Here is a 17,928-nt window from a genome sequence, read left to right on the forward strand (position 1 = left end):
CAAGATTAGAAGTAAAAGAAAAGGAAGAGGATGTGAAAGGAATTGCTGACAGGAAAGCAGAAGAGAAAAATGATGCTAGGAGGCAAATAAACAGAAATAACGAAAATCAAAATGTTATTTTTTATTATAAAAAAAATACATGGCATTACATTGTTAGCTATGATAAGTCAAAAAGCAATTCACGGCCAGAAAATTTTTTCATGGATTTAACTTGAAATTGACAAAATTCAAGGTTGACTTGTATTTTCTAAGACAAGTCAAAGTGGTAGAGACCACTTAACTATCCAATAATCAATAATAATGTCAACTCATTTGAGCAAAAAATTTGCTATCTTGTATTTTCCAAAATTTAATGCAAAAGGAAACACAAATTGAAATATGCAGATCTGGTTTTATTAGAAGAGCTAGATGTATTACACAGAAAAATCTCATAATTAAATAGTAAAACTGCATTAATCTAATTGCAGAACTAAGTGAACACCTACATCATTTTCTAATCAAAATAAATGAACATATAGATGAACAAAAGTACTCTAGGTATCTAATTCTAAATTTCAAAAATAACAGTTTGGAAAGAAATTGAGTAAGACAACAAGCATGTTTGCGGGCATATGAAGTTCATAGTTGAAAACAGCACAAGGATAGACATCCGCGTGTGCTAGCATGCATAAAATAAACAATTTAATAAGTAGAATAATAAAATGCAACACTAAGTGTCAATAATATTTGAGTTACATGATAATTGTTTATACCTTGTCATCCATGAGAAAGTAGTCCTGAATAAATGATGCATCAGTTGAAGAACAAGCAGTCTGCTTTAGCGAGAGTGTTACTCTACCAGTTTCACTACTAACCTGAAGGTTTTTTTTTTTAATAAAAAAAGAGTATTAGTATTACACCGTTTTAGCCAGCACTAGGCTTTCATAAAATTGATACAGCCTGAAATATACTAACATTGGATATGTTGCTGCGAACTGATTGTCCAATGTAATAAGCTTCCAAAATATTGCTTTTCTGGTCATCTGCAGCCTATACAATAGAACGAGGTTACTAGGAAATCATATGCCTAGGATAAAGTGAGGTGTGTAAAAGAGAAAGAAAAGGAAGGGGATGTGTTAAATAGAGATACCTTATTTCTAGGAGCAAAGCCAGTTAAATGACCAAGGAAACGAACAAAGCAACCAGACTCAATTAAGTTACATATATAGCCCTGCTCCATACACAATATATTTAGCAAAAGAAGAAAAACTTAACAGCATGTCACTGATAAGCAAGAAACAAAAAAAATCATGAGACTAATAAAAAAAAGTGTTGGAAGCAGTTCATAGATGTTTGACATCATCACTTACATGCACAACGGAGTTAGGATGTATCTGATTGATATCTGCAGGAATCTGCTGAGCATGTTTAATAAGAGAACTTTTGGCAGACAGGATCAAATTGTTTCCCTTAACATCTACATTGATTAAAATGAAACATTAAATTAATAATTGCAGGTTTATGATATAAGTTATCAACTCAATAGATGACACTGAAAAGCAAAACAGAGAATAATAAGAGTGAATCTCATTCATATCTAAGAAATAACATTAAAAACCTATGTTGAAGTTTCTGTTTCACACACAAAACACAGTTTCTTACTGAAAACTGTTGAAATTAAAACAATAAAATTCTAAATAATTATGATCTCATGATGTAAAAAATTGACCTCTCTTATTTATTTTCATAACTTAGGTCAAGTAAAATTATAGTACAAAAACATAATAATTTTAATGATAGTAGTAAGTTAAAAAGTAGCTGCTACACCAAAAAAGGGAAATAAAATCATCCCAGCAATGAATGTCTAAGTAGTAAATAAAAAGATGTTAAAATAGAAGAGGAGTCAAACTTATATATATAACCATGGGGAAAACTTGGATCCTTCCCTAACTCTACAAGGTAAACAAATTCAGTATCAAACCTTAATAAAATGACACAAACACAGAATTGTTAACATTTCATGCCTAACAGCTTTGCCCAGGCATTAACTTTGTCTACAAAGAACATGCTGAATATCTTAACTGTACCTAGAACCAGCAGTTGGTCAAAATTATATCCAGGTTTCAATCTTGAGTGCATCAAAATAGCTTGCCCTGCAAAGTTAGAAGCTACAATTAGCAATTACATTAAGAGTAAGCAGCAATGGGAAAGCCTTTACCAACCATTAGGGAATTTTTACCATGATGATCTGCCAAGTGCTCCATAGATATTGTACCCCTTGAGAAACCACTTGCATTGACATAAACAACTACAGCATTAGATGTTATTCTGTCAACAACTCCTGAAACAAGGCTACCCAGCGTAACCATATCATCTTCAGAAACCCTGTTATATGAAATCAAATTGGATTAGCATAATTTGTACCCCAGCAGAGTGCCTGCCTGCACTTTTTAATCACAACCCTAAAGTAAGTCAGCAGATAGCTTTCTATTTTACCTGACAGAACTTAAACTACTTTTTTACATTTTAAAGAAAACATATTATGTCACCAAAAAATACAATTTGACAACAAGCAGAAAGTGGAAAGAAGCAAACCTTGTGGGCTTTATTATGAAACTAAGATTGATTCTTCGTGAAGCAGGAATGCAACTTATGACCCGGCATTTGACAACTTGTCCAACATTGTACACTGTACCTGGATCAGCCCCTGGCTCTAATCCAAGCTCAGATCTGCTCTTAAATCAAAACAATGAATAACATAGTTCTAGTAAGAGAATAACACTAATACTCACATCGCAAATGAAATGTAGTCACAGTCAATGAGTTTTCAAGATGCCACAACATAAAAACAGGAAGATAATGCACACCAAAAATAAAGGCTTGCAATTGAAGACTTGTTCAACTTCAGAATTGGGCTAACCAAGTTAGCAAGAAACTCAGTTCATAACTATGGATTGGCTAGCATCATGGCATGGCAGATTTTTTGCCAACTGCCATAGGCATTAGGCACTTTGTGAAGGGAGACCAGCTATGGCAGCACCATAGGCTACAATAGTATGTTTATACGGTGGAACTTCATCCTTCCACTATTGATAACACTAATATATACTCCCTTTGCACTCAAATATAAGCAAAAATATCTAATTTTGCACTTATTAAGAATGTTGGTTAACTTCATTTAATTTTCTTGATTTTGTACAAAAAAAGAATGACATCTCCTACACTACCCTTAATCATATTTATTGGAAATGGTACTCATTTGAACTTAAGGATATTTTTGGAATAATGGCATTAAATAGGGTTGAATTAGTTGAAATTTGCTTATATTTCAATCCACCAAACTTAGACATTTTTTTGCTTATAAGTTGTATTTGAGTCCACAGGAAGTAAATATGTATGCATGTGTTTGCAAAAAAATTACCCAAAGTATTCATAATTAACTATAGTCATAGGTTTTAAGCAAAATATACAAGTACATAAAAATAAAAGTCAAGGAAACGAGCAAAATTAAAAAAGACATCCATATTTTTTCAAATACAAGACATCTTAAACATTCAATAAAAATTGAGGGTTAGTTAGTGTAGCACAAAGAACAGAAGTTGAGGGTTCAGACTTAAGAGTTCAGTACAGAGGTGATTCAAAGTTCAAAGTTCAATGCAGAGAAAATAATGGAGGGTGGATGCCACTGGAAATAATGCCTAAGATGAGTGGGTTATTGGTCGAATAGGGTGGGAATCAAAAAGTTAATAGAAGTGTGGGAAATTATCTCCAATTTGGGATTTCTTTTTTTACATTCAGAAAAGGGAAGTGAAATCTCAACTTTGACCCTAAAGAAAACCCCTAAAACAAGTGTTGAGGGCAAAAATGAGTTTTCGTAAAGCATTATTCTAGCATGGCTATGGCTGCGATTTGCTATGGCCTTTATTGAAAAATGCACCACCATAATGCCACTATAGCAAACTATTGAAATTATGATACCCAGGCAGAAAATCCAATTTAAACAAGGTTCTAAATCTTTTCCACAAGAGAAAAGTACAAAATTAAACAATAAAAACCCTTCAAAACCATGTGAAATAATGAGAAACATGATTAGATAAACAAAAAGAAAAAAACATTGTAGAAATAAAAAAATTAAACCCCATGCATTGCCAAAATAAAATACACTTCATTAGTTAGAACTGTTTGGGGCATAAGACTTCTATATATCATTTTATCTTGTGAGAAACGAAAAGGCTTCAAAGTTCAAACATATCAAAATCCCATGATAAATGAATGATATGGAAATGAAGAAATTAGTCAAGAGTAAAAGGTGAAAAATGAAGATGAAATTTCCAAAACTAAAAGCTCATGATTTAAGCAAAAATCAAAATATAACTGACTGTTATCATGACATAAGTATACAGATAAATAGAGACTTGCCTGGGAGCAAATCCTTGGACCCCATTGTAAAACCGTACAAAGCATCCATGAACTTCAATCTTTGTTATCCATCCATGGGTTATCAAACCATCAGTTGCATCAGCATATGAACTAATAATCCCAAGTTTTGATTTCACCTGTATAAATATGATATATCTGATTCAGAATTGAATATGGAACTAATCAATTGGGTTGGGTGGGGGATATTAATAAATGCTCCCAAAATTTCTTCATCGAGGACAATGTAGCGACAAACAAGCTTATTGAAAGATGTATGCAGCAAAAGGAAATTTTTTATTTGTTATTTGAAAGAAGTGAAGCAGCAAATTATCTCAATTGTAGTTCGTAGGCCATTCCTTTTATTTATCTAGGCATACCGATTGGAGCAAATCCAAGAAGGTGTCAGATGTGGGATCCTCTAATCAATAAGTGTGAGAGAAAATTAGCAAGATGGAAACAAAGACACCTGTCTTTCAGGGGGAGAGTGACTCTCATACAGTCAGTTCTAACATCCATACCTATTTATTTCTTTTCTTTTTTCAGGGTTCCCAAGAAGGTGGTGGACAAGCTAGTATGCTTACAGAGAAAATTCCTATGGGGAGGAGGTGCTGATCATAACAAGATAGCCTGGGTCAAATGGGACACAGTGTGCTTCCCAAAGGACAAAGGAGGGTTGGGGATCAAGGATGTGAACACTTTCAATCTTGCGTTACTAGCAAAATGGAAGTGGCACTTATTTCAGCACCAAGGGCAACTGTGGGCTAGGGTATTGGAGTCCAAATATGGTAGATGGAGGGGTCTAAATGAGGCACCTAGAAGTAGCACAGAATCCATATGGTGGAGGGATCTGAAGATGGTATCCCATCATCCAGAGCATGGCGAAGCATTACAGAGGAGCACGGCCTGGAGGGTTGGATGTGGTGACAGAATTAAGTTTTGGGAGGATGATTGGATCAGAGACAATAGAGCACTAGTAGCAAAATATCCTAGGTTGTACCTCATATCCAATCAGCAAAATCATACTATTCAGCAGATGGGAGGACATAAGGACAAAGGGTGGGAATGGTAGTTCACGTGGAGGAGACCGTTGTTTGATAATGAGATAGACATGGCTATTTCATTCCTAAGAGATGTGGAAAGCAAGCAAATTCAATCACAAAGGTCAAATGAGTGGGTGTGGATGGCAGACTCCAGTGGTCAATTCTCAACAAAAACCGCATACAATGCTATGAGGGAGGCCTCATTAGACGGGATAGAAGATACAGCTTTTGCAAAATTGTGGAAGTTAAAGGTACCGAATAAAATACCAGTCTTCGCATGGAGATTACTTAGAGACAGACTTCCCACAAGAAGAAACCTTCATAGGCGACAAGTGGAGATAAATGATAGGAGATGTCTTTTTTGCAATAGCATGGAGGAGGACACAAGACACCTGTTTTTTCATTGTAGCAAAATCAGTCCTCTTTGGTTGGAATCGTTGTCTTGGGTGAACTCTATCAGTCCTATCCCGATAAACCCAAAACAACATTTCCTCCAACACATATCTGGGATGGCTCAGGGGGTAAGGGGTACCAGGTGGAGGTGGTGGTGGCTGGCTCTCACATGGTCAATATGGCAGCACCGAAATAAGATACTCTTCTCCAATGACACATTTGATGCTAACAAAATCATGGATGATGCATCCTTTGTAATGTGGACATGGCTTCAGAGCCTAGAGAAGGACTTTGAGATTTAGCTACAACCACTGGTCAAGTAATCTTAGATCAGGGTTTGTGTGTTAGATGAAGATTGTACAGTGCATAGTTGCAGAGCACAGGACACTTGTATCTAGGCTTTTGGTTTCTATCAAGACTACATATGTTTCATAATGGAACTAGTGGTCTGTGGTCTTAATATGTAAACTTTGTAAGCTTGTACCTCTGGTACTCAATTAATATATTATCTATTTTTGCTGAGCAAAAAAAATTCTTCAAACCCCCCACCCCAACCCCCCTTGCTTCCACAAGTGCTGCTCTACACATTTTATCAACTAAATGGTGTCATAATAGGAAACATGTAATATAAAGTTCATGCAAATACATCACTATAAAGTAGTACTCAGGTGCAAAACTACAACATCCTTCACACTAGGGATAATTATGACCAAAATGGAAAGACAAGCAAATTCAGTTGAAAATTATATCTAGAGAACTAGAGTGCAAAGATTATCATATTTTTTAAATTTTTGGTAGGATGAGGATTAAGGATTGTCAAACTATTAGCCTGGTGTCAAGATTTTGACTAAGATCTTATTTGGTTGGTTGAGTGAGGTTTCAGGAGATACTATTTCATCAATGCATGGCAATTATATTCAGGGAAGGCTTTTTTTTGGTGAATGGAAGAATGATTTTGGACGCAGTCCTCACTGAAAATATAGTACAAAAAAGAAGCCAAAGAAGAAATTCTTAAAAGGAACATATTATCCAACAACAAAGAGTCAGATAAACCTTACTTTTGAAAGACGAGAAAGATAATTCACGATAGGTATGAAAATATAATTGATGGATGCATAAAGAAACGTTATACTGGATAACTAAACTAAAAGAAGAAGAAAATTTATTATAGTGCCTTTGAGTTTGAATAAACTGGAGAAGAAGAGTTCACATGTAGAAACATACAAGCGTTTTCTTGTGTGTAACTGTCACTCTTTTTGACTTGCAACCAAGCACACGGAAAACCAATTCAGCTCCCACCTGTACCATAATCCAAGTAAAAACTTCAGCCACATAATGTCAAAACTGTCCCATCACAAACATGCAACAAAACCATATATTGTCTAAAGAAACAAAAAATGACAATACTAAAAATAACTAGCACAAGCTAATAGAACCTTAAATTTTTTTCCAGGCTTTGAAATTTCCAATTCAGACATATGTCGAAGAGGACAAAGTGCCTTCACACCACCTGGAATTTGCACTATAGCACCAAAGCTGTCAACTGAAAGAATCTTAGCCTTCACCACCATGCCAGGCTTGACATCAGAATGAGTAAACACTTCCTCTTCTAAAGCACTAGCCTGCATGATATGAAAACAAAAAGATGATTAATTGAAAACCTCTTACTAACAACCAAGTCAACATTATTCCACATAACATCAAATTTAAACTCGTATGCACATGGAAAGCCATTATAAAGAGAAACAACAGACTAGCTCAGTTTATGCAGCTAACATTTTTTTCCCTAAAGACATAAACATGAAATGTCATTAATTTGCACATTCAAGAGCATACTTAACATTAACAAACTAGGATTTAGAGAGAAAAAAATTATTGAATATTGAACAACTAAATTATATTGCTTCTACTTTGAAAAGGTCAACATGTTCTAGTTACATCAGACATATGAATATGTATAATTATGGGAATGGAATAGACAAAAAATGACATGAACTAAACCTTGGAGCTTTTGAAACAACTGAAATGTAGAAAATAATGATGAATGAGAAGGTTGGAAGCAATCTAACATGGGATACTAAAGAAGAAATGAACTTTCAAAGGATATGATACAGACCAGACCAATTATAGTCCTGACAGAGCACTAAAAATGTAGAAGAAAAATTACAATTTAACAAATTATTATTTCTACAAGAGATTAGAGCCATTTGCAATTCTTCCAAGCAATCAAGACAATCATAAGAATAAGAACTCTTGAATGTAATAACTCCTATATCCATCATAAGGTCAAGTTCATAAAAGTACTAATGCACATAAACACACAAAAAGACATACAGGTTTTGAACAGTGTTGAAACAATAATACCATTGTGTGCTGGCCCACATACATATATAGTCAGTCTACAGCAATTAGACAGAGGTTACAAACGGTCAATAAAGAAATTATCAAAAACATTTTCAAATTCAACAGATAATTGATGTTCAGACACAAAGGACAACTTGATTAAATATTAAAGAAGTGTATAATAACTTGCCAGTTGCCAGTATATACCAATACCAAAGCTGGTAAGATAACAAGTGAATCATAAATAGAAAAAGTTCCAACATGACTGCTTTTTATAATGCTCAATGTGAAGCACGTAACCCATTCTAAAACAAAAAGACCTAAGATGATAAAAAAGTATGTGATTCCAGTGTAATACCAACATAAAAAGGCACTGCAACCATTCACTGACAGATGCTTATCATCTTTTAGAAATTAAATTAAATAAAAGTACAATGACAACCTTCAAAACTCCTGTAGCAATTCCTTCCAAATATCGTAACCCAAGAATCCGAACTCGAACACGATTTCCTTCCTTGTACTTCTTCTCAAGTTTTTGGACCTCCTCTTCAGCAATATCAGATATCTGTCAACAATAATTTCAATGATCATTTTCATTTTTCCTGGTGGGGTAACGCTTAAAATGCAGTTGAACATTCAGATTTCATACTGTATGAGTTCTGCATCATTAAAACTTGTCCAAACACTACATACACTGACAAAAGCTGGAGTTGGCTCCGGAATTGATGGAACTTCAAGCAATAGTCCTAATCCTCTATCCACCCTAACAACTTTTGAGTTGTCATATATATCTCCAATTTTAACATGCTGCACATCAAAGACAGTTCATCAGTCTCCAACATGGAACCCATGATTATCAATAACAATAATAATTATGGAAGCAACAGACAAGAAAAGCATCCTTTAACAGCATTGAACGGTAATTACTAGTGGGAAAGAGAATAAAAAAACAGTTTTAGAATCCATTCCATTGAATCTAATATGCCATCCTTAGAGCACCAACAATATTTAATCTACAATACTTACAGAAGGGGGGGCCCTGTTCTGAACAAGATGTGGATTCAGCGTCAACCCAACAGCTCTACTTGATGGATCAATGAATAATATCCGAGAAACAACCTAGATAACATAAAAGGCACTTAGAAAAATAGAACAGTAAATCTAAAAGAAGGTAACCTGCTTGACAGCAAAAGAGACAGAATCAGCTGAAAAATACATTGATCATATTGCAAACTCAATGTGAAAATCCATCAAGGTAAAGAAGTAAATATGAAGCTAAGAAACAACACAACCACATGATGATGCATTATGAATTTATGACTGCAATCAGAAATCCAATGATGCCAAAGAACTAAGTACACAACCATTGTTTTTATGGGAGGGTTGAGTAGGAATAAAATAAGAATTTCTTTTGATAAAAAAAAAATAATACCCCTAAAACAACTTGTTTTTAAATCCGCATATGTCAATCCACTTGTATTATTTATGATTATAAAAATTACACACTTAACTTTTAAAGCTATATACTTAAGATCAGTTGAAGAAGACTAGACAAGAGAGCTTTAAACTGCCAGAAGCTTCTAATGGATCACTTGTATTATATCATGGATCAAATTCCTCATCATTTTTAGCTTAAATGGTGTCAGCCTCTCTCCAAAACAACAGAGGTACCAAAAATGCCAATGTAACCTATTACTATACATGCTAAGGCATCAAAAAAATATTCCACTAGAATATTATATCACATGATGCACGCATGCATGAAAAATCTTGCACTCAATAACTTAATAAATTATACAGAAGGAGCTTACAAAAAAAAAAAAAAAAAGTATTTCAGTGTGTCAAGCAAACACTGGGATACAATTTGCAAAAATGGGAGCAGGGCAAGTTGTAAAAGTTGCAAAGGTCAAATTCAAAAGTACCTTCTGAGATTCACTGCACTTATCCTTCCAGTTTGTTCCAGGATAAATATTTTGCAAATGAAACAGATCAACCTGCAATGAAAAGATTCTAAACATTAATTTTGTGAGAGCATTGAGTTTGTCAAGAGAATCTATTTACACAATATCATTGAAGCATTCCATTTACAATAATTGCAGGATGCACTTACAGTTCCAGTGAAGTATGTGAGAAATGATAACATAACACCATTCTCAAGGATTGACTTCACACGGGCATTTACCAGCATTCCTGGAACTAGAAGATCAATTGATAAACCTCTAAGATCCTTGGTCTGTATCAAATGCACAGGGAAAATAAGTATTGGAATATGTTTTTGTACAACTGTGAAAACAGTTCTGTAAGCTAATTGTAAGGGCTGTTAGCTTTTGCTAACAGCACCCATCTAGTGATAAACATCTGTAGTATGATGGTAATGGCAGTTAGCTTTGACTAACTGCACCTCATTAGGATACAAGGCTATATTCTGTTAGTGTTAGTTAGAATCAGTTAGAGTTAGTTAGAATCTGTACAGAGGTTAACAGAACAGAGGTCTATATATACCTCTGTATGTAACTAACTGCAATCAACTTTTCAGATCAATAAAAATCAGCTTCACTATTATACAGCTTTCTCTCCTTTCTCTCTCTCAATTTATTCAACATGGTATCTAGAGCCATTTTTTCGTAATCCTGGTTCTTTCGCAAGGTCCAATGTTTTGTGTTCATGGCTTCTGCTCCTGCGAATTCAGTTCCCCAATCATTTCCCAACTCCATTGCTGAAAAACTTGATGATTCCAATTATCTTCACTGGCGTCAACATGTTGAACCGATTATTAAATCACATAGATTGCAACGTTTCGTTGTCAATCCAGTTATTCCTCCTCGTTACCTCACAAAGGACGATCGTGTTGCTGATCATGTCAACCCTGACTATGAAGCCTGGGAGGTTCAAGATCAAACGCTCCTGGTATGGCTGCAATCCACTCTTTCAAAATCGGTATTATCACGCGTTTTTGTTTCAAATCATTCCTATCCAGTTTGGGATAAAATTCATGAGCATTTTAGTCTCCACATGAAATCCCACACGCGACAGCTCCGCACTGCGATGAGAGCAGTTACTCTTGAAGGCAAAACGATTGAGGAGTATTTGCAAAAAATCAAAGGGTTTGTGGATGAACTTGCTGGCGTCGGTGTTCATGTTCGTCACGAGGAATATGTTGATGCGCTCCTCGAAGGACTGGTGGTTTTTGTTATCGAAAGCAAAAATGAACTCAATCCTTCGCAAAAATTGAAGATTTGCTATATGGTCACGAAACTCAACTCGTGCTACGACAAAGATGCACAGGTAATGAACGTTGTTTCATTAAACTACACTCAAGGCTATTTGCATCCAAACACCTATAAAACTGGTGACTCTGGTGGTTCTCGAGGTTTGTATGGTCGTGGTGGTGGTCGTGGTGCCTTTTTGGACCGCAGTGCTGGCCATGGTGGTGGTGGCTCTGGCAGAGGACGCGGTGGTGGACAATTTACAAACTTCTAATGACAAATCTGTCTTAAATTTAGGCACACTGGTAATGTTTGTCATTTTAGGTCTGATGTGAACTTCCAGCCTCATGAATCTCTAACTTTCATTGATCCTACCACACTACAACCCATCCCCTACTCCACTGGTTCAATCAAAACCTCCAACACCTGTGTTAATCCTAATTCTAAGAATCCTGCTCCAGGCCACAGCCAACCCAATGCAATGCTCACTAATTCAACCTCTCGTGGGAACAGTCAGGCTGGTACGACCTGGATTCCAAATTCTAGAGCCAGTTTTCATGTGACTGGTGACTCGCAGAATATCAAACAATTCACCTACTTTGATGGACCAAATCAGATATTCATAGGCAATGGTGAAGGTTTAAGTATTTCTAACACTGGCTCCTCATCATTTGTCTCCTAATGATGTTGGCATAACCTTTAAACTTCACAAATTATTACATGTTCCTTCAATTTTGAAAAACCTGTTAAGTGTAAGTCAATTTGCCAAAGATAATTCTGTTTTCTTTGAATTTCATCCTCATGTGTGTCTTGTATCTCAAGAGACCAATAAGATCCTCCTTAAAGGAGATGTTAGTGCTGATGGACTTTACTCCTTTCATAATCTCAAGCTTCAAGACAGTCCTTCACTACTGATGTCTGCATCTACTGTTTCAAATGTTGACTCCCCTAGTTCAGCTCTCACTGTTAATAATAATAGTTCTACTGTAATTTCTAATTTTGTTTCTTCTTCTCTTAGTGTTGCTAATCTTTGGCATGCTAGGTTGGGGCATCCTAATGATCATGTAATGAAAATTGTCCTCACTCATTGTAACATTGCTTCATTGAATAAAAATTCCACAGGATTTTGTGCTTCTTGTTGTATGGGCAGGTCTCATAGATTACCTTCTCACAACTCTACTTCTGTTTATTCTCCCTTAGAGCTTATTTTTACAAATTTGTGGGGACCTTCCCATATTCCCTCATATTCTGGTTATAAAAATTATGTCTCCTTCATTGATGCTTTCTCTAGGTATACTTGGATATTTCCTATAAAGTCAAAGGCTGAAACCATTTCTGTTTTCCAAGCTTTCAAGTACATGGTTGAGCTGCAGCTTAACAGCAAAATTAAAATTGTTCAGTCTGATTGGGGAGGTGAATACAGACCTTTCTCTACACTTCTAGCCTCTTTTGGCGTCTCTCACAGACTCACATGTCCTCACACCCATCACCAAAATGGTGTGGTTGAAAGAAAACATAGACATATAGTTGATTTGGGTCTTACATTGTTGCATCATGCATCTTTACCTTTACAGTTTTGGGATTATGCCTTTACTACAATTGTTTACCTCATTAACAGGCTTCCCACCTCTTCTCTCAAATTTGCCATTCCTTGTTATTTTGTTTAAAAAGGATCCTGATTATCACTTTATTAAAACATTTGGATGTGCCTGTTTTCCTTTATTGAGACCATACCACACACATAAACTGAATTTTCGATCTCAAGAATGTTTATTTCTAGGGCATTCTTCTTCTCACAAGGGATACAAATGCTTATCCTTTTCTCGTAGAGTGTATGTTTCTAAAGATGTTTTGTTCAATGAATTAAGATTTCCCTATTCTGATTTGTTTCTCTCTTCCACTAGTTTAATCACTAGCTGTGATTCCTACTTTAGTCTCAATCCTAATCTTTCTCCACCTTCTGTCACTTCTATCCCTCAAACAGCTCAAATGTCACCTGCTGATACAGCTTTTGTTCCTCTTGTTCCTCCTAGGTTTTCTCCTTTACCAACTCATTCTCTCACAATGTTGTTAATGGCGGATGGCGGTTCATGGCGGAAAGTAAAAAATCCGCCATAAAAATATGGCGGATGGCGTAGCGGAAAATGGCGGATGTCATGGCGGACCAAAAAAAAAAAACATATATATAAACTCATTGAAATTGAAAAAAACAAAGGATTGCATTCAAATAAACTAAAAAAGTTTCATGAGTTCATACAATAATCAAGTATCAACACCAAATAAACTCATTAAAGAGTTCAAATAAACTCAGCCATTTAAAAGAGGACTGAACAAAAAAAAAAATTGTGGTGTCAAATACGAAAAAAAAAATGGGACTGTTAAAAGTAAAAAGGGGTGTCACATAGCAAAAGGAAAAAAAAAAGCTGCAAACAGAAAACAGGGGGTGTCAAACAGCAAAAATAAAACTAAGAAAACCTGCGTCTTCTTCTTCTTCGCGACAGCTTCGTCTTCTCCGCGAGAACTTCTCGCTGCAGGCCGCCGTTCGTGACAGGTGCGTCGCTGCCGGAGCTCGTCGCCGCCGTTTGTGCCGGTGCGTCGCTGCCGGAGGTCGTCGCGGCTGCGTGCGCGTGCGGCTGCGGGTGTCGCGGCTGGGTGCGCGTGTGGGGTGCGGGAGGGACGCGGCTGGTGCAGGGGAGGCTCGCGGTTGGGTTCTCTCTTAGATGGAAGGTTGTTCTGAATCACAGAGCTGTGCTGGAGGGTCTTTTAGCTGAATGAATAACCGGGTAGGGTTGGGTCGGGTCAGCCCAACTCCTACCGCGGACAAAAAGCAAAAAAAAAACGCCATTTTCCGCCACCCCGCCATAACCGCCACGACCGCCATGGCTAATGCGGCCGCCATGGCGCCGCCATCCCAAACCCGCCACGCCACCGCTATTCGGTGGCGTTTTTTCGAAAAACCACCATGAAAATCCGCCATGGCGCCGCCATGGCCGCCATTTAACAACACTGTTCGCTCAGCACCACTGTTTCTGTACCTCAAAATTCTACTTCCTTTGTATCTATCTCAATTCAGCCTCTAAATTCAGAGTCAACTACCCTTGCTACATCCTCTTCGGAGTCTATTTCTGTATCAAATGTTGTACCAGTCAATACTCACCCTATGCAAACAAGGTCTAAATCTAGAATTCACAATCCTTGGTTACATCCTTCTCTGTTTCTTACCCATTCTGAGCCTAAAACTGTAAAACAAGCTTTGGCAAATTCAGATTGGCTTACTGCTATGCAGCAGGAGTATGATGCCTTGTTGAAGAATAAGACTTGAGACTTAGTACCATTACCTCCTAATAGACAAGCTATTGGTTGTAAGTGGGTTTTCAGGGTGAAAGAAAATGTTGATGGTTACATTAACAAGTTCAAAGCACGGTTGGTAGCCAAGGGATTTCATCAAGTTCACGGTTTTGATTTTCATGAAACATTTTCTCCTTTGATAGCCTGTAACTATTCGGATTATTCTTACTCTTGCTCTCTCTCATGGGTGAAAATTATTTCAACTTGATATAAACAGTGCCTTTCTGAATGGATCACTTGAAGAAATTGTTTTTATGGCTCAGCCTCCTGGTTTTGAAGTTGCAGATAAGTCACTGGTCTGCAAACTCAACAAAGCCATCTATGGCTTAAACAGGCCCCAAGACAATGGTTTGATAGGCTAAAATCTACTCTGCTGAAGTTTGGTTTTGTTGGGAGCAAAAGTGATTCATCCCTATTCATCTTTCGCCAACAAATGCATGTTGTTTACCTTTTAGTCTATGTAGATGATATAATTATAACAAGTAGTTCAACTTCTCTGATTCAGCAGCTTACATACAAACTAAATACTACCTTTTCACTCAAGTAGCTTGGTCATTTAGATTATTTCCTGGGTCTGGAAATTAAGTATCTGCCCAACAATTCTATCTTGATGACTGAGAGCAAATACATTAGAGATTTACTTCATAGAACTAACATTACTGAAGCTCACTCTATTTCTTCTCCAATGGTCTCCAACTGCAAGTTGTCTAGACATGGTGTTGATGCCTTTCATGATCCAACCCTATACAGATCTGTAGTTGGTGCATTATAGTATGCTACCCTTACTAGACCTGAAATCAATTTTGGTGTTAACAAAGTTTGCCAACTTATGGCTACTCCCTTGGATTCTCATTGGACAATGGTGAAAAGAATATTAAGGTATCTAAAGAGCATCTTGTTTCATGGTTTGCTTCTTCAACCCACTTCTGTTACAAAGCCCTTGGTTATTCGAGCATTTTGTGATGTTGATTGGGCGTCTGATGTGGATGACAGGCGCTCTACATTAGGGACTGCTATTTTTCTTGGTCCAAATCAGTGTTGTCAAATGGCGGCCATGACGGCGCAATGGCGGAAAAGCGTGGTGGTTTTTTGAAATACCGCCACCGAATAGCGGTGGCGTGGCGGCTTTCGCATAGCGGTCATGGCGGAATACCGTCTTTTATTTGTTTTTTTTCCCGCGGTAGGAGTTGGACTAACCCGACCCAACCCTACCCGGTAACTTAATCAAAAGCACAGCCCTCCCCTCCCACGCAAGGTTGAATCAGAACGCAACCTTTCTCCAAACTCCAACAAAAACCACAACCCCGGAACCCAGCCGCGACCACCGCAACCAGCCGCGACGCCCCACACCCAAGCGCGGCCCACTGCACACAGAACGCAGCCAGCAGCGACGACCCATGGCAGCGACGAGCACCGGCGTGAACGGCGGCAACAACCCACACGCAGTGAACATCGCGATCCAACTCAGTGGTGGGCGCAAGCTTTATTTTTTTTTAGTTTTGTTTTTGCTGTTTGACACCCCTTTTCTCTGTCTACAGCTTTTTTTCCTTTTGCTATTTGACACCCTCTTTTTACTTTTGACAGTCCCCTTTTTAATTTTTTTTTCTATTTGACACCACAATTTTTTTTTTTGTAATTGATTATTGTATGAACTCATGAAACTTTTTTAGTTTATTTGAATACAATCCATTGTTTTTTTCAATTTCAATGAGTTTATATATATGTATTTTTTTTTGTCCGCCACACCATCCGCCATATTTTTATAGCGGATTTTTGGCTTTCCGCCATGAACCGCCATCCGCCATTAACAACATTGGTCCAAATTTAATATCTTGGTGGTCTCGCAAGCAAAAAGTTACTGACAGGTCCAGTACACAAGCTTAGCATCGCAGTATAGCTCAGACTTCCACTGAATTGACTTGGATTCATACTCTGCTAACAGAATTACAAGTTTCATTCGTCACTCCTGTTATTTTTTGTGATAATCAAAGTGTTGTCTCTATTGCACACAATCCTGTTTTTCACAGCCGTACAAAACACATGGAAATTGATGTCTTTTTTGTAAGGGAGAAGATTCTGGCCAAGCAGCTTTCTATTGTCCATATTCCAGCTCTGGATCAGTGGGCTGATGTTCTCACTAAGCCTCTATTTGCATCAAGATTTGAAGTTCTCCGAGGCAAACTCAATGTGAAGAGTGTTTCTTCTAAAAACGCTTCCCCTTGAGTTTGAGGGAGTATTGGAATATGTTATTGTACAATTGTGAAAACAATTCTGTAAGCTAATTGTAAGGGTTGTTAGCTTTTGCTAACAGCACCCATCTAGTGATAAACATGTGTAGTATGATGGTAAGGGCAGTTAGCTTTGACTAACTGCACCTCATTAGGATACAAGGCTATATTCTGTTAGTGTTAGAATCAGTTAGAGTTAGTTAGAATCTGTGTTTTCTGTTAGGATAACAGATTATGTTAGTTTCTGTTAGTGTTAGTTAGAATCAGTTAGAGTTAGTTAGAATCTATACAGAGGTTAACAGAACAGAGGTCTATATATACCTCTATATGTAACTAACTGCAATCAACTTTTCAGATCAATAAAAATCAGCTTCACTATTCTGTATGTTTCTCTCCTTTCTCTCTCTCAGTTTATTCAACAATAAGTTAAACAACCAATCAAAAGGGAATTGAGAATCATTAAAAATAGATACCAAAAAGACAATATGATGAATACAGAGGAAGCATACCACACTTTTGGACATTGTATCAGGGTCAGAACTCAAGTAAACCACTTTACGAACTTTATCAATGGTTCTAACCAAACCCTGCAGAAGTTTCCCAATTTTTACTTCACCACCCCAACCTTCTGTATAAGAAAAGAAAGGGCAAAGAAAACCACAAACTGAGCTTGGTTCAATCATGCCAGACAAGATGAGCAAAAAATTCACAGTAGTTGCTTGATTTTTTACCTGCAGAGCTGTTTTTTGGTAAGAACCCCAAGAAAGAAGGTAAACCAAAATGAAGAATGTAACCATGATCTTCAATACTCTTCACATATGCAGCAAGGACCTGAATATACGTAGTGCACAAAAATCAAAACTTTCATCTATCATATTCCATAATCCCTATGACACTCAAAGGCCACTGAATATAGTGAATGGATTAAGAACCACAACAGGCTACAATATGAAATGCCTTGCAAATGCAATC

General features: G+C 37.0%; 1 protein-coding gene across 2 annotated transcripts in view; it reads right to left on the minus strand.

The window, feature by feature from the left end:
• Positions 1–17,928, minus strand: part of LOC100793149 (rRNA biogenesis protein RRP5) — a 40,397-nt gene that overhangs the window by 17,448 nt on the left and 5,021 nt on the right. For both annotated transcript variants that reach the window (XM_006575117.4, XM_006575116.4), the window contains exons 5-21: positions 17,688–17,787; positions 17,466–17,584; positions 10,285–10,407; positions 10,097–10,168; positions 9,201–9,293; positions 8,868–8,981; positions 8,617–8,739; positions 7,268–7,453; positions 7,056–7,130; positions 4,399–4,535; positions 2,575–2,709; positions 2,219–2,364; positions 2,067–2,132; positions 1,350–1,456; positions 1,130–1,210; positions 955–1,029; positions 753–854 (exon numbers count right to left, since the gene is read on the minus strand). In XM_006575117.4, the coding sequence (XP_006575180.1) occupies positions 753–854; positions 955–1,029; positions 1,130–1,210; positions 1,350–1,456; positions 2,067–2,132; positions 2,219–2,364; positions 2,575–2,709; positions 4,399–4,535; positions 7,056–7,130; positions 7,268–7,453; positions 8,617–8,739; positions 8,868–8,981; positions 9,201–9,293; positions 10,097–10,168; positions 10,285–10,407; positions 17,466–17,584; positions 17,688–17,787 (1,854 nt within the window). The remainder of the gene's footprint in view (positions 1–752; positions 855–954; positions 1,030–1,129; positions 1,211–1,349; positions 1,457–2,066; positions 2,133–2,218; positions 2,365–2,574; positions 2,710–4,398; positions 4,536–7,055; positions 7,131–7,267; positions 7,454–8,616; positions 8,740–8,867; positions 8,982–9,200; positions 9,294–10,096; positions 10,169–10,284; positions 10,408–17,465; positions 17,585–17,687; positions 17,788–17,928) is intronic.

This window comes from Glycine max, chromosome 2 (assembly GCF_000004515.6).
Source record: "Glycine max cultivar Williams 82 chromosome 2, Glycine_max_v4.0, whole genome shotgun sequence".
Taxonomy (NCBI): domain Eukaryota; kingdom Viridiplantae; phylum Streptophyta; class Magnoliopsida; order Fabales; family Fabaceae; genus Glycine; species Glycine max.